The sequence below is a fragment of the Schistocerca cancellata genome, chromosome 3 (genome assembly GCF_023864275.1).
Source record: "Schistocerca cancellata isolate TAMUIC-IGC-003103 chromosome 3, iqSchCanc2.1, whole genome shotgun sequence".
In the NCBI taxonomy this organism is placed as follows: domain Eukaryota; kingdom Metazoa; phylum Arthropoda; class Insecta; order Orthoptera; family Acrididae; genus Schistocerca; species Schistocerca cancellata.
The window spans coordinates 319894377-319914662 of record NC_064628.1 but is presented as its reverse complement, the minus strand read 5'-3'; the positions used below and the strand labels follow the sequence as shown (position 1 = coordinate 319914662).

The 20286-nt window shown below is 40.7% G+C and overlaps 1 protein-coding gene across 3 annotated transcripts in view; it reads right to left on the bottom strand.

Moving 5' to 3' along the window:
* Positions 1-1215: 1215 nt before the first annotated feature.
* Positions 1216-20286, bottom strand: part of LOC126175014 (peptidyl-prolyl cis-trans isomerase E) — a 77969-nt gene continuing 58898 nt past the window's right edge. For 2 of the 3 annotated variants that reach the window (XM_049921501.1, XM_049921502.1), the window contains exons 5-7: positions 15844-16025; positions 14049-14115; positions 1216-1759 (exon numbers count right to left, since the gene is read on the bottom strand). In XM_049921501.1, coding sequence (XP_049777458.1) covers positions 1691-1759; positions 14049-14115; positions 15844-16025 — 318 coding nt within the window. In that variant the 3' untranslated portion in view covers positions 1216-1690. Of the gene's footprint in view, positions 1760-13943; positions 14116-15843; positions 16026-20286 lie in introns of all 3 variants that reach the window. The other variant, XR_007535511.1, reaches the window with a different exon arrangement.

Genomic DNA, 20286 nt, shown 5'->3' with positions numbered 1-20286 from the left:
CCCAAGGCCATCAGTAGTTCTAATTGAATGTTGTCTACTCCCGGGGCCTTGTTTCGACTCAGGTCTTTCAGTGCTCTGTCAAACTCTTCACGCAGTATCGTATCTCCCATTTTATCTTCATCTACATCCTCCTCCATTTCCATAATATTGTCCTCAAGTACATCGCCCTTGTATAGACCCCCTATATACTCCTTCCACCTTTCTGCTTTCCCTTCTTTGCTTAGAACTGGGTTTCCATCTGAGCTCTTGATATTCATACTAGTGGTTCTCTTTTCTCCAAAGGTCTCTTTAATTTTCCTGTAGGCAGTATCTGTCTTACCCCTAGTGAGATAAGCCTCTACATCCTTACATTTGTCCTCTAGCCATCCCTACTTAGCCATTTTGCACTTCCTGTCGATCTCATTTTTGAGACGTCTGTATTCCAGACCTCGTCTTTTTACCTACTTGATCCTCTGCTGCCTTCACTACTTCATCCCTCAGAGCTACCCATTCTTCTTCTACTGTACTTCTTTCTGCCATTCCTGTCAATTGTTCCCTTATGCTCTCCCTTATGTCATATGGTATTATATTTTGGGGTAACTCCTCCCATTCTAAAAGGATATTTTTGGCTCAGAAATGGGCCATTCAGACAATAAGTGGTGTAAGTTCACGTACCTCCTGTCGACTCCTGTTCACGAGTCTGGATATTTTGACATTGGCCTCCCAATATATATATTCCTTCTGTCATTTCTTGTTAACAATATTAGCTTATTCCCAAGAATAAGCAGCTGTCATTCAGTTAATACTCGGTAGAAATCAAACCTGCATTTGGATCAGACTTCTGTAACTGTTGTACAGAAAGGTGTGCAGTATACTGCAGCATCAATTTTCAATAAGATACCACTCGAATTCGAACATCTCAGCAGTAATCCACGCGCTTTCAAATCAAAACTGAAGAGTTTCCTCATGGCTCACTCCTTCTATTCTGTCGAGGAGTTCCTTGAAAAATTAAGCTGATTCTTGTTGTATTGTTGATTGTGTTTACTTAAACTTATGGATTGACTTTTTTCGGGTTCATAAACATTTTAATTTTATCTGTTATTACTTTTATGTTGTAATTTTTTGTACTCGCATGTTCCATGACCTTGGAGATTGCTCCTCAACTTGGTCCTACGGAACTTGACATGTAAATAAATAAATAACATCAGTCAGTAACTAAACGGATATTTGTACTGCAAGAATTTTATGTAAACATCAATACTTCTACACCACTTCAAATATGATAAGAACCTATGATGTAAAAATCAATGACATTAACAACAATTTTAAAAAATGCTACAAAATCAGTTTGCTCCAAAATAAAAGATAGGCTAATAATTTCACTGTATATACAAGGCACATCTTCAACAACAGTGAATATCACAGTGTGTGTGTGTGTGTGTGTGTGTGTGTGTGTGTGTGTGTGTGTGTGTGTGTGTGTGTGTGTGTTTTCTTCTTCTTCTTCTCAATAGCAATGTTTCTTCTATTTTCTAGTAATCTCATAGAAATTAGAAGGTAACATTCCAATGTACAGACACAGTTGCTTCACAGTGGTGACAGTTTTAAAAATGTTCACAGTTGCACAATTATAATTAATTTGTACTGCCCAGCAGATTTCAAGGGACACATGTTCATGCAGTGGATGTCCCCATACATAGAACTGTAGATAAAATTAAACAAGTTCCCCACATGCTGCAATTGTCACTTTTTCTGTTGGTGTGCCTGCTTTTGTCCCACATTTCTAGAAAAAAAATGAAAGAAATTGATTACATTCCAAGCAAATACATATAAGCACCAAAGAATATTTAAGCAGAAATATTTTAACCTCTCAAACAGTTGTGTAACAATGTAATACTAAAAATCTTCCTTAATTCTTAAAACTACAGTCGAGCTGCAGAAGGAACGACCCTCACAGGTATTAATAACCTTGTGTGATCGAAACAGACTCTCTTCACAATTGAAAAGTCTTGGAAATATGTCAAGATAAAAATTACAATGTTTCAGTATTTTAATGCATTTCTTACAGGGCTGGACTGAGAACATTTTTCCACACAAGCAGCTACTCATTTGGTGGCCCTCTCACCCATTTTCCTCCTACACTCTTGTTAGATTTCACAACTAATTGTGATAGGCACTGTATACAAACCAGTCACTTTGAAACCCCTCTCAGTTTGGTACTCCAAAAGCCTACTACTAAAGCACATCTTTGAAGGAGCACAACAATGAGAAGTTGCCCTGAAAGAAACTGTGGAAGATTTGAATTAAGTGCAGTCTTGGCTGACATTTATTCTTTCATTAACAATGTGTTTCATCTATGTGGGGTGTCTTCAGATTATCTTAAAATTTTCCTTTTACAACATTTTCTTTCTTTCTTTTTTTTTAAAAAAAAGCATAAAGTGGATCTGTGCTAGGCTGAAGCACCTGTCAAATCAGGTAAACCTTCAAAGGCCTTGATAAAGTCATACCAGCAGGCCAGTATGGTGCAATGGTAGTATAACAGTCACAAAGAAATATACACATTTAAGAAGAACACACAGAGATGTCACCACAACTTCATGGCATGAGTATTCAAGCGGACACACATGCGAGCATTCCTTTCAGATCCAGAGGGATTATTTTAACATTTTGTGTGTTGATGGTCCAACATTTGATACATAACTAGAAATGATTCTCGACATATATAGGTTCCTGCCTGCCCCCCCTCCCATGTTCCCATCATCAAAAAACATAAAATGCAACAACAGTTGTAGTTCCACCAAATCAGCGCATATCTCTTATGCTACCTTGCTACTGACAATTCTTCCAAAGACCTGAAATTTTTAAGTACAGTTTCAATTCACAGTATTTGAGAAAGTTACGGAAACATGTCATGCATTAATATGTTTTCAGGCTGTGGCTAAGCCATGTCTCTGCAATATCCTTTCTTCCAGGAGTGCTAGTTCTGCAAGGTTCGCAGGAGAGCTTCTGTGAAGTTTGGAAGTAGGAGATGAGATACTGGTGGAAGTAAAGCTGGGAGGACAGGGCATGAGTCGTGATTGGGTAGCTCAGTTGGTATAGCACTTGCCCGCGAAAGGCAAAGGTCCCGAGTTCGAGTCTCAGTCCGGCACACAGTTTTAATCTTCCAGGAAGTTTCAACAAATCATATGATTCATCATTCTTAAGACCATTCTTTGGACTATCTGCCCTAACATCCCACTACACCAGCAGCGATTTGCACATTTCGATGTACTCTAATAATAATACTCATTTAACTTGCTTTGAATTCATTTTCCACACAACAACAAACCTAACCTAACTCTGGTTTGTGTAGCCAGCAAAGTTGCAATGATATCATCAATACTGCCCACAGACAGCACAGTATTTCCCGGAAGTGCAATATATTTCCAAAGTTTCTGATGCCCTCACCATTATTCTACAACCATATCTCACTTTCACTCCTGGATGCTTAGTATTATTGTGCATTTGGAAAATATTGTCCACATTATCAACTGTCTAGGGGCCACTTAATTGAGATATGTCAAGTACAGAACATTAATTGCCGCCTCCCCCCAACAGTCAATTATATTGACAAGATTTCCTAGATAAGCAATAATCTTGACTTGCTAGGCATGAGATTGAAAAGTTGTGCAGTAATACTGAGAATACCAAAAGCTTTGGAAATCCAGGATGTCTGGGTTAAACATATGACAATATAAAATGTAATAACTTAACTGAGGTATTTATTGGCAGTTTGCTTCTATAAGTGTGGTAACTCAAAATGTTTTTTTGTGTTTGAATGCAGTAGTTGGTACCATGCATGCATGCGCTTAACTGCTTTAATTGTATAAATACGCTTCAGTAGCCATGTGGACTCAACAGCAGAAGGTGTTCAGCATGATTTCTCTCACGAAGCCAAAGTCTGTCACACTAGTACAACATAACTTCCAGTGCAAGTATGGACTGTGACTGACTGATAATGTTTCCACTGACGTAACAATCAAGAAATGGGACAAGCAGCTTCGAGGAAACTGGAAGTGTGCTTTCAATGCTGGGCCACCAAGCCAAGTGTGGAGTTCCAGATGCTACTGTTGAGTTATTCTGTACATCCTTCCAGTAGAGCCCTCAAAAGTCAATCCAATAAGCAAATAGATAGTTTAAGTTATCTCGTTCGACAGCACATGATGTCATCCATAAAAGGTTGCCCCATCATATTCATGCAGCTCAAATGTTACACATGCAATGCTGTAAAATGCTTGGGGAGAAGTGGAATACAGATCACATGTCTATCGCACTACTAACAGTGTGCATACCGATGTGTATTAGGTGTGTAATGAAACATAATGAGTTACCATACTTGAAGAAAGATATCAATAAATATCTCAATTACTTCTCAAGTTAATGCATTTTATATTAATCTATGTTTAACCCAGACAACCATATATTGTGTTGACAATATCCTCGACAGTCTATTGTGTGCTACATAGACCAATGAGGTTAGGTAAGAAAGTGTTTGTTGTTGTTGTTATTGTGGTGTGGAAAATGGGTCCAAAACAAGATGAAAGAGTATTATTATTGAAGTACACTGAAATGTATAAATCATTGCTGGCACTGTGGGATGTTAGGGCAGATGAGTAGAAAAATAGAAGTCTTAAGAATGATGAATGACATGATTTGTTGCCCAGAAAATAGGAAATGGCCAAGAAGGAAGATGCTTTTAAGAAATTTAATTGGAGCAAAGCTATGAATAAAAGTATATATACATATACCTAAAAACAAAGATGATGTGACTTACCAAATGAAAGTGCTGGCAGGTCGATAGACACACAAACGAACACAAACATACACACAAAATTCAAGCTTTCGCAACAAACTGTTGCCTCATCAGGAAAGAGGGAAGGAGAGGGAAAGACGAAAGGATGTGGGTTTTAAGGGAGAGGGTAAGGAGTCATTCCAGTCCCGGGAGCGGAAAGACTTACCTTAGGGGGAAAAAAGGACGGGTATACACTCGCACACACACACATATCCATCCACACATATACAGACACAAGCAGACATATTTAAAGACAAAGAGTATGGGCAGAGATGTCAGTCGAGGCAGAAGTGCAGAGGCAAAGATGTTGTTGAATGACAGGTGAGGTATGAGTGGCGGCAACTTGAAATTAGCGGAGATTGAGGCCTGGTGGATAACGGGAAGAGAGGATATATTGAAGAGCAAGTTCCCATCTCCGGAGTTCGGATAGGTTGGTGTTAGTAGGAAGTATCCAGATAACCCGGACGGTGTAACACTGCGCCAAGATGTGCTGGTCGTGCACCAAGGCATGTTTAGCCACAGGGTGATCCTCATTACCAACAAACACTGTCTGCCTGTGTCCATTCATGCGAATGGACAGTTTGTTGCTGGTCATTCCCACATAGAATGCATCACAGTGCAGGCAGGTCAGTTGGTAGATCACGTGGGTGCTTTCACACGTGGCTCTGCCTTTGATTGTGTACACCTTCCGGGTTACAGGACTGGAGTAGGTGGTGGTGGGAGGGTGCATGGGACAGGTTTTACACCGGGGGCGGTTACAAGGGTAGGAGCCAGAGGGTAGGGAAGGTGGTTTGGGGATTTCATAGGGATGCACTAAGAGGTTACGAAGGTTAGGTGGACGGCGGAAACACACTCTTGGTGGAGTGGGGAGGATTTCATGAAGGATGGATCTCATTTCAGGGCAGGATTTGAGGAAGTCGTATCCCTGCTGGAGAGCCACATACAGAATCTGATCCAGTCCTGGAAAGTATCCTGTCACAAGTGGGGCACTTTTGTGGTTCTTCTGTGGGAGGTTCTGGGTTTGAGAGGATGAGGAAGTGGCTCTGGTTATTTGCTTCTGTACCAGGTCGGGAGGGTAGTTGCGGGATGCGAAAGCTGTTGTCAGGTTGTTGGTGTAATGCTTCAGGGATTCCGGACTGGAGCAGATTCGTTTGCCACGAAGACCTAGGCTGTAGGGAAGGGACCGTTTGATGTGGAATGGGTGGCAGCTGTCGTAATGGAGGTACTGTTGCTTGTTGGTGGGTTTGATGTGGACGGACGTGTGAAGCTGGCCATTGGACAGGTGAAGGTCAACATCAAGGAAAGTGGCATGGGATTTGGAGTAGGACCAGGTGAATCTGATGGAACCAAAGGAGTTGAGGTTGGAGAGGAAATTCTGGAGTTCTTCTTCACTGTGAGTCCAGATCATGAAGATGTCATCAATAAATCTGTACCAAACTTTGGGTTGGCAGGCCTGGGTAACCAAGAAGGCTTCCTTTAAGCGACCCATGAATAGGTTGGCGTACGAGGGGGCCATCCTGGTACCCATGGCTGTTCCCTTTAATTGTTGGTATGTCTGGTTTTCAAAAGTGAAGAAGTTGTGGGTCAGGATGAAGCTGGCTAAGGTAATGAGGAAAGAGGTTTTAGGTAGGGTGGCAGGTGATCGGCGTGAAAGGAAGTGCTCCATCGCAGCGAGGCCCTGGACGTGCGGGATATTTGTGTATAAGGAGGTGGCATCAATGGTTACAAGGATGGTTTCTGGGGGTTCCACGACCGTGGTACTTGATAGTCGGGAGTATGTGGCTGAGGGACTGCGTCAGCTTTCAGACAACACCACATACAATGTTTGCCAAGGTAATCCCATTCCTGATGTCCAGGCAGAGCTTCAAGGAATCCTCAGAACCTTAGGCCCCCTACAAAACCTTTCACCTGACTCCATCAACCTCCTGACCCCACCGACACCCCGCACCCCTACCTTCTACCTTCTTCCTAAAATTCACAAACCCAATCATCCCGGCCGCCCCATTGTAGCTGGTTACCAAGCCCCCACAGAACGTATCTCTGCCTACGTAGATCAACACCTTCAACCCATTACATGCAGTCTCCCATCCTTCATCAAAGACACCAACCACTTTCTCGAACGCCGGGAATCCTTACCCAATCCGCACCCCCAGAAACCATCCTTGTAACCATTGATGCCACCTCCTTATACACAAATATCCCGCACGTCCAGGGCCTCGCTGCGATGGAGCACTTCCTTTCACGCCGATCACCTGCCACCCTACCTAAAACCTCTTTCCTCATTACCTTAGCCAGCTTCATCCTGACCCACAACTTCTTCACTTTTGAAAACCAGACATACCAACAATTAAAGGGAACAGCCATGGGTACCAGGATGGCCCCCTCGTACGCCAACCTATTCATGGGTCGCTTAGAGGAAGCCTTCTTGGTTACCCAGGCCTGCCAACCCAAAGTTTGGTACAGATTTATTGATGACATCTTCATGATCTGGACTCACAGTGAAGAAGAACTCCAGAATTTCCTCTCCAACCTCAACTCCTTTGGTTCCATCAGATTCACCTGGTCCTACTCCAAATCCCATGCCACTTTCCTTGATGTTGACCTTCACCTGTCCAATGGCCAGCTTCACACGTCCGTCCACATCAAACCCACCAACAAGCAACAGTACCTCCATTACGACAGCTGCCACCCATTCCACATCAAACGGTCCCTTCCCTACAGCCTAGGTCTTCGTGGCAAACGAATCTGCTCCAGTCCGGAATCCCTGAAGCATTACACCAACAACCTGACAACAGCTTTCGCATCCCGCAACTACCCTCCCGACCTGGTACAGAAGCAAATAACCAGAGCCACTTCCTCATCCTCTCAAACCCAGAACCTCCCACAGAAGAACCACAAAAGTGCCCCACTTGTGACAGGATACTTTCCAGGACTGGATCAGATTCTGTACGTGGCTCTCCAGCAGGGATACGACTTCCTCAAATCCTGCCCTGAAATGAGATCCATCCTTCATGAAATCCTCCCCACTCCACCAAGAGTGTGTTTCCGCCGTCCACCTAACCTTCGTAACCTCTTAGTACATCCCTATGAAATCCCCAAACCACCTTCCCTACCCTCTGGCTCCTACCCTTGTAACCGCCCCCGGTGTAAAACCTGTCCCATGCACCCTCCCACCACCACCTACTCCAGTCCTGTAACCCGGAAGGTGTACACAATCAAAGGCAGAGCCACGTGTGAAAGCACCCACGTGATCTACCAACTGACCTGCCTGCACTGTGATGCATTCTATGTGGGAATGACCAGCAACAAACTGTCCATTCGCATGAATGGACACAGGCAGACAGTGTTTGTTGGTAATGAGGATCACCCTGTGGCTAAACATGCCTTGGTGCACGACCAGCACATCTTGGCGCAGTGTTACACCGTCCGGGTTATCTGGATACTTCCTACTAACACCAACCTATCCGAACTCCGGAGATGGGAACTTGCTCTTCAATATCTCCTCTCTTCCCGTTATCCACCAGGCCTCAATCTCCGCTAATTTCAAGTTGCCGCCACTCATACCTCACCTGTCATTCAACAACATCTTTGCCTCTGCACTTCTGCCTCGACTGACATCTCTGCCCATACTCTTTGTCTTTAAATATGTCTGCTTGTGTCTGTATATGTGTGGATGGATATGTGTGTGTGTGCGCGAGTGTATACCCGTCCTTTTTTCCCCCTAAGGTAAGTCTTTCCGCTCCCGGGACTGGAATGACTCCTTACCCTCTCCCTTAAAACCCACATCCTTTCGTCTTTCCCTCTCCTTCCCTCTTTCCTGATGAGGCAACAGTTTGTTGCGAAAGCTTGAATTTTGTGTGTATGTTTGTGTTCGTTTGTGTGTCTATCGACCTGCCAGCACTTTCATTTGGTAAGTCACATCATCTTTGTTTTTAGGTATATTTTTCCCTCGTGGATTGTTTCCTTCTATAAAAGTATATATACATATTTATCTTTATGTATACATTACTTATCTGAATATAACTGTCTAGTGCATGTATTACTGCAGGATATGTTTCCATAATTATGTCTCAAATACTGTGAGTTGAAACTGCACTTGTAAATTTCAAGTCTTCAAAAGGATTGTCAGTAGTAATATAACATATGAGGTAAGCATTGATTTTATGGAACTGCGATGTTGGATCATCAACATACCACAAGCTACAGATTTGTTTTTGCCCCATCATCAATTCTTTCAACAAGTTTTCATGAGTGATCTTTGACGCTCCTTGTATCAGTTTTTCATCCACCTTTCTTTCTGCTTGCAAAAAAGTAGAACAATTATCACAGCACAGCGTCTTTATCATTCAGCACTCTGAATCACTGCAAGGTCGATGTTCGACCTGGAATCCGATCACATCAACTCAACAAACACATTTTAAGAATGTATTGTCCACGGGAAGAAACACAGGCGAAACTGGTAACAAAACTGTAAGTACCGACGATTACAGAGGTGTCTTAATCCACGTGGGCACAAACTCCATCCGCAGTAACAGTGAGGAAGAAATCGTGAATGGAACATGGAATCTGATTAGATCGGCGAAAACTGTATACCCAACATCCAGGCTGGTAATTAGTGGAATTATTCATCGAAGATCAGTAAGTGATACTTACATCAACAGGATAAATATGGGCATTAGGAAACAGTGCAACAGACCCGGTGCAGTATTCATTGACCCAAACAAATTCTTAAACTGCAAGTGTCTGGGAAAAGACGGCCTGCACTTGAATAGATTAGGCTCTGAGAACCTTAGTAAAATGTTCATAGACATGTGTAAAATCCTAAGAAGCAAGGGAAACTAATTCATTCTGATAGAGGTGACAAAGAAAAAACTCAAACTGAAAATAAAAAGTTTAGGTACCAAACAAAGGATGCACGTGAAATAGCTAAAAGCAAAAATGATCTATTGATGCACTGGAATATAAATGGCTTAGGGGCAGAACTGCCAAATCGTAAATTCTCAAAAATCGACGAACTGCTTTCAGAATCCGTAAATATTAAAATAATGTTCCTAAATGAACACTGGTTAACAGAAGATAGTATAAAAGTACTAAATAGTATTAATAATTTTAAGGTAGCTGCTAGCTTTTGTAGAATAAGCAAATCTCGTGGAGGCTCCTGCATTCTTGTCAATTGTTCTGTAAGTTATACAGTAAGAGAGTTTTAATTATTTAAATGAAGAGAATGTGTTTGAAAGTTGCTCTGTAGAACTAAGTGATCTGAATACACTGGTTATAGCAATCTACAGAATTCCTGGATGTGCGGTAACAGAAGTGTTTTTAGCCAAATTCGAATGCCTCCTGGAAAAACTCCAGAAAGAAAGTAAGAAAAAAGTTGTTACAGCAGCAGACTTAAACTTAAATGTCTTAGTTGAAAGAAATGATTTCACAAAATTTCGTAACTTAATTCAGAAATCTGGTTTCAAGCTAAATTTTTCTGAAAGCACTACAGAAAACAGCAGATCAGTGACCTGCATTGATAATATTCAGATCACTCAGCTCTGTTTATTGAGTTCCCAAAAGCAAATAACATAAAGCCTCCAGAAGTTTGTATAAAAAGGGATCTCAGTAAAAGTAAAATGGATTTATTCCGCAGTAAATTAAGTATAATAAGCTGGCCTGTAGACTACAATAGTTCAAGCTCGATAAACTATGACAAATTCTTAAATTGTTTCTTAGAGGTATTTAATGAATCATTTCCTCGTACATATAAGCAAAAGAAAGTTGATGGTAAACTCAAATGGATTACAACAGGAATAAAAATCTCTAGTGCCAGAAAGAGAGAGCTCCGCAATGAGTTAAAATCAAACAGAAATCCGGATTTTGTTATTTATGTCAAACAGTATAAAGCTTTATTTAGGAAAGTTGTAGTGGCAGCTAAAAAAATGGCAAATAATAAATTCATATGAGAACACAGAAATAAGACAAAATCAGTGTGGTCAGTTGTTCAGTCTAAATTAGGAGCCAAAGTAAAAATTTATGAGATTTTGAAAATTAGTCATGAAAATGAAATTTGGAAAACAGCCAGAACACATCTTTTAAACAATTTGAAAAAATCACCCAAAGGGATGTGGAAAAGGAAATACTGTCTCTAAAAATCAAAATCTCACATGGGTGGGATGAAATAACAACATCTGTAATCAATTATGTGTACGATATTATTTCTAAACCACTGTCAACTATTATAAATCAGTCTTTTGAACAGGGATGCTTTCCAGATGAATTGAAATATGGTGAGATCAAACCTCTATTCAAGAAAGGATTGACAGAAGATATGGGGAATTACCACCCTATCTCTCTCTTGCCAGTCTTCTCTAAAGTGTTTGGAAAGATTGCAGCAAAACAAATTAATAACTTTCTTACTGTAAATGATATATTTTTTAAAAACCAGTTCGGATTCCAAAAGGGTAAAAGCACTGTGAATGCTATAAATGAGTTTATCCAAAAAATATGCTCCATGTTAGATAAAAGTAGAAAGGTCACAGGTATATTCTGTGATCTGACTAAAGCTTTGATTCAGTGAACCATGCATTACTCCTCCACAAATTACAGATTTATGGAATCAGAGACACTGCTTTAAAATGGTTAGCTCTTACCTGTCAGGTAGGAAACAAAGAGTAATTTTAACTTCAAATGGAACCAATTATTCATCAGACTGGAAAACAGTTCCCCAAGAAGTCCCACAAGGTTCGATATTGGGTCCCTATCTGTTTCTTTTTTACATAAATGACCTGCAATGCTATTGATGTTCATTCAGTCTTATTTGCTGATGATACATCAGTTCTAATTGGAAAATAGGTATCTGAAAATATTCCAGAAAAAGCCAAAAATACTTTAGAAAAACTTGAATCTTGGTTCTATCAAAATGGACTAAAACTAAATGTAACTAAAACCAAAATGATGCAATTTGAAGCTAAATCAGTAGAAAGGAGTGAAATAAAGATAACTTGCAATGATCAGGATATCACAGAAGCAAACCACGTGAAGTTCTTAGGCCTAAATCTTGACAAAAATTTAAATTGGAAGGTACACATAGATTACTTAGCAAATAAACTGAACAACTTAGCATTTGCAATGTGTGTTTTGTCAGGTGCCACAAACATGGATACCAGAAAGATAGTTTATCACTGCTACTTTGAGTCAGTTATTCGTTATGGCATAATCTTCTGGGGAAATTCAGCAAATGTCACTAGGCTCCTAGTATTAAAAAAGAAAGTAATTAGAAACATGTGTGTTGCAAAAAAATGGGAATCCTGTCGACCACTGTTAAAAAATTTTAAAATACTATCTATCCTCTCACTTTCCATGTGCGAGATGGTGGTATTCCTATATACAAATCAACATACACTAGACACTTTCCGTTTTGAGCACAACTACAGCACTCGGCACAGAGATAACTTCAAACTTCCAACACATCATTTAAAACTTTATGCCCAAATGCCAGAGTATATGGGGTTAAAAATTTTCAATAAAATAAAAGGCAGTAATATATTTAAAATGGAGATTGGTTCACTGAAAAGATTCCTCTTTACTCTTCTGGTGGAAAAGTGTTATTATTCTGTCGATGAATTAATTGACGACAGCTTCACAATCTGAACACAGGGATTGTATTACATGTATTATTTTATCTACATGTGTAGCTGTAACTTAGAAATCTAAAATATAATGTCAACTTTTGTAGTTCTCTTAAAAAAGTGAAAAAAGTTTCTTTTGTAAACCTTGACATGTCTCCTGTACATCAAATCAAATGATTTGAAAATTGTACGTAACGAGATGAATAAACCACACATCATAGCATTATTGCATAGTATTATTGCATCACTTGGGCCTTAAACTGGCTCTGATTTCTATCTGTATTTTAGGGAAGAAGGTTAACTGTACAGCCTTCAAGGAGTGTGTCGTCATTATCCATATTTCCTATATCACTGTCACTATTTTCTGCCTTGCTGCTGCTGCTATCATCCCCTAATCTTATTATTAACTCTTCACCCCTTTCTTCCAGTGTACCTTCTCACTGCCATGCCTCTTCAACGATGTACCACATTGTCGGGCATAATACTGCCCATTGCCTCATGCACTAAAAATCCCACATCTTTTAATTTATTTCTGTGTGCAACACTTAATTTTTTCTGAGACCATATGAGTTCTATTCCATTAAAATGGCAATGATATGTTGTGTCATGGTGATACAGTGGGTTTGGAATGACCATCATTCACCCACATTTTGTAGAATCAAATGATTTAGTTGGGTTTACACTTAAGACACATCCCTCAAAAAATTGCATCTCCAGATGACAAAATCCTCTTGTTCAAGCAGAACTCTTCATCTAGAAAAAGTTTCCATCAAAACCCTACTCCCTCAGTACACCTAAAAGACTTGTCTTTCCTCTGAAAAACAAGTCACTATCCAATAGTCAGCAAAGCAGCTTCTTCCAGGTTGGATAATCTTTCCATGTTAATACTTACATACACAAGTATGTTGTGAATTGTCATTTTAGTAGAATGCACTCTGGTTTTCATTGGAGTCAAAATAGAAGCAACTGGCACCTGTAGATCTCCAGCACACTTCTTTTTTGTTACTTTCTTCACAGAAGTTGTTCCAGCTTCCAGAGCAGCAGATATTCATTCAACGACTTTTGACAATGGTATAAATGACCTGGTGTTATCCCTTTAATCCTAAAAACAGTGTCATACATTATATGCAAGCTCAAAAGATTTGCACTTTAAGGTAGTACCCCTGCCTACTTTCCTACAGCTGGAGGAAAAGGCTGTATCACAAACGTTTGAAATTCATGACACTGTAAAATGCACTTTTAACACGAACCGAAATGAAACACACAATCCATAACAAATTATGAAAATCAAACAAAAGCTTTGCGGTCACTAAGAAAGCATGGCGCCACATGCAACTTTGAGCATAGAGGTGGCAACCTGATACCATCACTGTGGCAATGTTTACAAATTCCAGAGCTCAAAATTGTGCTAGTCTGTCCCCTCCACACAATCGGGTCCTTATACATGAAGTGTCATGGGTCAGGGGTGTCCTTTTTGCAACCCGACTACAACTACATTATTACTTAGGAAAATACAGCATTACCTCCATTTTCTTTAGGACATCTAGACCACTAATAACATGGCCAAATACAACATGCTTCCCATCTAGACTACAACTACATTATTACTTAGGAAAATACAGCATTACCTCCATTTTCTTTAGGACATCTAGACCACTAATAACATGGCCAAATACAACATGCTTCCCATCTAGCCTGTAAGAAAAGAAAAAAAATTTGCTAGTTACAACAGATCGAGTGCTTGACTATAGGATATCTATAAATAAGGTAAGCCTACTAGAAAGTCCTGAGTGAAATACAAATGATTAAAGGAATAAAGGTAGCCACTAATCACATAGCTGAGGTGTAAGTACTAACAGGCACATTAACATGAACATGACTGAACTTATAGCTACACTTTTGTACAATTATACTTTATTTTATTTCACTCTCTCTCTCTCTCTCTCTCTCTCTCTATTACACACACACACACACACACACACACACACACACACACACACACAAGTGGGCATACCTAGTGTGAGGAGGAAATGCCACAGAGCTGCCCACGCCTTGGAGACCCCTGACACTCTAATGAAATAATGGAGGAAAACATACAGGAATCACTAAAATAGAAAGGAAAGATGGAAGAAGAGAAAATGTGATATGCATCAATGTATGTTCACAGAAGTCCATAGCAGTTTGGTGGCCAATGGGTGGGTACCCAGGTACACCAGGCCACTACTAAATCAAATAAAATTGAATGAAGCTGAAATGAATTTGAGGAGGACTATGTGTGAAGTATTCAATGAGTTCTAAAGTAAAATTCTATCTACCAAACTGACAAAAATTCCAAGTTTTGGTCTTAATTTAAGTCAGTAAGCAGACCAAAGACATCTGGGAGCGTACAGAATGAAAATATTTCAGAATGGAGAATAATCTGTGCATGTGTACTACAGGCATTGATATTGGGTCCTTGTTCTTCAGATCAGATATAACTGATCTTCCATTATACATCCGAGAAGCACAAATAGTTCTCTTTGCTGAAAATTATAGTATTCTAATCAAGCCTAATAGAGTAACTTCAACATTTGGAAATGTAAATAATACTTTCTTGAAAATCTGTAACTAGTGCCCTATCAACGGACTGTCACTAAATTTAGTTAAAACACAATGCATTGCAGTAAGGCGTAAGGTCTGACCATACCATCATAAATTACGTGAGACTGTAAATCAATAAATGAAACACAATAATCAAATATTTATACTGACAAGAATCTAAACTGGAAGTTGTATGTTAAATGTCCTCTTAAATATCTAAGCTCTGTAACTTTTTCGTTGCCAATATCAGATTCTAGAGACAAAAATTTAAGGAAGACACTTTACTTTTCCCCTTTGCATTCACTAACATTTATGGCATCTTATTCTGGAATAAATCGTCACTGAGGAAAAAGGTGTTTGTCGGGCAGATGATAATGTGTGCTGTCCTCTTTAGAAATTCTACTAAACAACTTTTTAAAGGGTTGGACATACTGACAGAAGTATCACACAACATTTACTCCCTTGTAAATTTTATAGCCAACAATAAATAACACTCTGAAAGCAACAGGAACATTCATAAACATAATATTAGAAGAAGAACTTATCTACACTGTCCATAACTCAGCTTTAGTGTGGTACAGAAATGAATGAGGTATTCAGCCGTACAAAAAATCTTTGTCCACCTATCCAGTGACAAAGAATTTAATGAATAATAAAGTTAACTTCAAACACAAACTTAAACCCTATCGGCTTGACAACAATTTGGGGAGTTGTAGACTTTATTGCTTAAATGTTTACATTCCAACAGGACTTTCCATTATCATTCTTTTGTAATTCTTATATATTCTTAATTTATTTATTACAAATAAAGGCAAAAAATATGTATTGCAGTATCTGTCTCACCAGTCAGTCCTGGCAGTGCACAGAAAGAACTGTGATCCATTAGTATTAGGACCAGAATTGGCCATGGAAAGTGTTCCAGGTCCAGTGTGCTTGAGAGTAAAATTCTCATCTTCAAATTTACTTCCATATATAGATCTACCCCCTGTGCCATTATGGTTAGTGAAATCTCCTCCTTGGCACATCTGTATTCCTCATTAAGGATAGAAAATCAAGACATTTGATCCAAGTCATAAAATTCAGAACAATATCTGTGTTGTAAGGAACTGAAACTTTTAGACTTATAAAATACTGAGAGGAAAAAAATGCCAATAATGCTAATAACATACACAACCAGGTTACAACAGTGCTATGAAAGTACAGATTACTACTTACCATACGGAGGAAATGCTAGAGTCGCAGATGTGCAATAAAAAGGCTGCTATACATTGAAGCTTTCAGCCAACAGGCTTTCTTCTGAAATAAAAAACACACAGAAGTGGCACTACACCTTCCCCCACCCTTACCCTGCTATCCCTACCCCTCTCCACCCCATGCCACCTCTCCAATCATCTACACCAGATTGCTGTTCCCATCAGGGGCACTTGCAGTCCACAGCCTGGTCAAAGCAGCCAGCTGTAGCGTGTGTGTGTGTGTGTGTGTGTGTGTGTGTGTGTGTGTGTGTGTGTGAGAGAGAGAGAGAGAGAGAGAGAGAGAGAGAGAGAGAGAGAGAGAGTTGTATTTGTATGAATGTGTGTGTGCTTTCTTTGGGAGGACACCTTTTACTTACAAGCTTAAATGTACAGCAGTCTTCTTGCTATGCCTGTATGCAACTCAGTGTCTTCTCTACAGGGTGGAGAAAAATTGTGTCACAAAATTAATTTTAACCCTGGATAGCTGATGCCAGTATGAACCAAAATTACTAATGTTGTGTAGGTTGACAAAGCACCATTTTTAAACCTTGGAAACTTGGCGCCACATGCTCCGATTGGCTGTGGGATTGCCCTGTTGCCGTTCGTTGGTTGATGGGCAGTGCTACGCTTGTCGGTTCACACATACAAACATCCCTTGCCCCACTAATGCATCAACGTGAAATGCACACATGTCAAACAGGTCTTGCTGTTTGTCTCCACCTCACGTCAGAGGCATTCACAGGTAAGCTTTGCTTCAGAGCACGCGTCACATGCGATTTACTCATACAGTAAGCTTGGTAGCACAGTATTTGATTGAAGAACAACGTGATATGGTTTTTGTTTAAGGACTAGCCAATGGTAATGTGCACGAAGCTTGGCGGTTGTATCAGGAGCGGTACCCAGCAAGATGCCACTCATACTTGCAAGCATTTACAGCAATTTACCAGATACTTGGCGAAACAAGCTCATTAGCGGGATATCGTGGTGATGCTGGAAGACCTCTAACATGACAGAATGCTACATTTGAAGAGACTGTTCTCAAGCGCTTCGAGGAAGCAACTACGACAAGTACTCATGCGGTTGGACATGACACGGAGGTCACTCATCAGTTAGTCTGCGAGGTTTTGAGGGATAACAGCCAGCATCCATTTAGTTTCTGCCCTGTCCGAGACCTAAACCCTGTGGCAGACTATGAACACAGACTAGGGTTTTACCAGTGGTTTCTGCGACGTGTTGCACGAGATCCCAACTTCCCTGCAACTGTGTTGTTTACCGATGAATGTACCTTCCATCGTGATGGCCTTTACAACATTCGAAACGTTCATTATTCGGTACGGGGAAATCCTCACACCACATACGTCCACGGACACCAGGAACGATTGTCGCTCAATATTTTGGAAGGCGTTGTGGGTGACCATCTGATTGGGCCAGTCTATCTACCTCCTCGACTTACCGGGGCAAATTACCTTCATTTTTTGCAAGAAACTCTACCCAGCCTGCTGGAAGATGTTCCCACAGACATGCGGCTATGGAAGTGGTAGCAGCATGATGGGGCACCCGCACGTAACAGTCGTGCTGTGTGAGGATATTTAAATGAACCTTTTGACAGTCGGGTAGTTGACAGAGGTACTTGTAGGACATGGCTGCTGCGATCACCAGACCTCACGCCACCGCACTTTTTCCTGTGGGGATTCTTCAGGGTACTAGTTCACCCACCCAGACACAAACCACATAGAAACAAAGAGGAATTAATGGATCACATCCAACATGCCACCAATCACATCAGGGCAACGCCAGAAATCTTTGAGAGAGTTCAGCAAAACACCGTTTGGTGTTACCAAGCTTGTGTTGCGTCAGAGGGTCACGAGTTTGAGCAGCTGCCTTAAGTAAACAATGTCCTTCTTCTTCTTCTGCTTCACTAGGACCCTTAAGGATCACGTATGGCTTGTTTTGCACATAATCATCTTTCTTCCCAATAGCTCTTCACTTTCTCACTTCTTCTGTTTCTTTCTTCTTCTATTACGACAACTTTGATTCTAGTGTCCGGCCACCTGTGACTATCTACCAACCCTTTATAGTTCTCCCTGTCCTGTACTATTGGCTGCAGATTCCTTTCTTTTATTCCCTACAGCCTTCCAGTCATCTCTGACTTCCTTCACCCAGTTGTTACCAGTATGAAATGTTGCAGTCCATATCCTCTTAGTCAACCTCGCCTCATCCATCCTCCAACAAGCCCAACAAATTGTAACCTCCTCTTCTGTATCTCGCTTGATATTGGTTCAATATTTTCATACAGTTCCTGTCCATGTTCTGTGTATCCAGGTAGCCCCATGTTTTTGGTGCCCCATATGTTCCTCAAAATTTTTCGCTCCTCCTTCTCCAACTGTATACAAACTCTCTTGCTGAGTGTGATCGTTTCTGATGCACACAGAGCAGGATTTCTTACAGTTGCTGTGTAATGTCGTAATCTAGCATTCCAAGACAGATTTTTCTTGCCATATGTTGTTTTCACCGCATACCGAAGCTTCTGCAAAAGTGTGCCCTGTCTACTGCGCTACTGTTGCTCTGTATGCCACCAGTTATCTTCTCCCCCAAATAACAAAAACTGATGACTTTCTCAACCACTTGGCCATCTATCTTCCAGTCAGACTCAGTGCTCAATGTCTTGGTCTTATTATAAGCAGTCTTCAGACTAACCTTTTCTGCTGTTTCGGCTAGATTTTTTAGTGCTGTCTTTGCCTCTTCTACCATCTCATTTAAGAGCGCCATGTCATCTGCGAATGCCAGGTAGTCCACTGTTGCATTATGTTTGACCTTGTATCCTATTTGCACACCTTTGATCTTCATGTTACTATTTAGCTGTATCCACTGTCTCACTACTTTGTCCAAAACCAGGTTAAATAAAATTGGTAGCAGTCCATCCCCTTGCCACACTCCTGTTTTTATTTCAAAGCTGTCTGACAGTGTACTGTGATGCCTAATCCTGACAGTAGCGTCGCTTAATGTTTCCTTTATTATTGCATGTGATGTAGCATCCAGTCCTCTATCTTATAACACATCAAGCAGAGTACTTCTCTCAACTGAATCATAGGCCTTTGGAAGTCCACAAATGTCAGTATTATCTTTTTCCCTTTCCTGTGTCTGTGTTCTATTACCCTTTTTATTCCAAATATCTGTTCCTCCCTTTTTTAAAGCCACACTGGTACTCTCCTATTGCTGGCCCCAGTTGCCAGTTGTTCTCCAACACTGTTCAGCAAGATTCTTGATAAAACCTTGTACCCTATGTTTAAGAGAGAGATGCCCCTGTAGTTATCCCTCGAGACGTTCTCTGAAGCAGCTGAAGAAGTGCACCGGGAAACCTGCCGTGCTCAGACAAGAACTAAACCGATCAAGTTGAATATTACCAGCATGGGGAGGGCAGCCATTTGAGACCTGAGACAGAGCCCTGAGATTGTTGTCTTACCAGCTGACAAAGGCAATGCTACAGTTGTCCTTTCCCATAAGGACTACATTGAGAAGATGCAGAGCCTGCTAAGTGATGAATCTTACAGGAAGATCAATGCTGACCCAACAAAAAAGGTGGAGAACAAGACTTGGGCTCTTCTCAAGGACGCGGATTTACCAGAGGGTGTCGCCAAGAAATTGACACCTCAAGGACCTGTACCGCCAAGAGTTTATGGACTCCCTAAAGTCCACAAAGAAGGGGTGCCGTTACACCCAATTGTCAGCAACATTAGGGCACCTACATACTTGCTGGCCAAATACCTGGCAGAACTACTAAGCCCTTATCACGTTCGGAATTCTATGGATTTCGTAAAACGTCTCGAGGACTTCAGGCTGAAAGACTCAGATGTCCTGGTGAGTTTTGTCGTTCTCTCTTCGAGAGTCAGTTGAGCTCATTGCACAGAAATTTGACGAGAAGACGACCGAACTTTTCAGGCACGTTCTGACCTCCATGTATTTTCTGTTTAATGGAGAATACTATGAACAAACAGGAGTCGCAATGGGGAGCCCACTTTTGCCTGTGGTCACGAATTTCTATATGGAGTATATC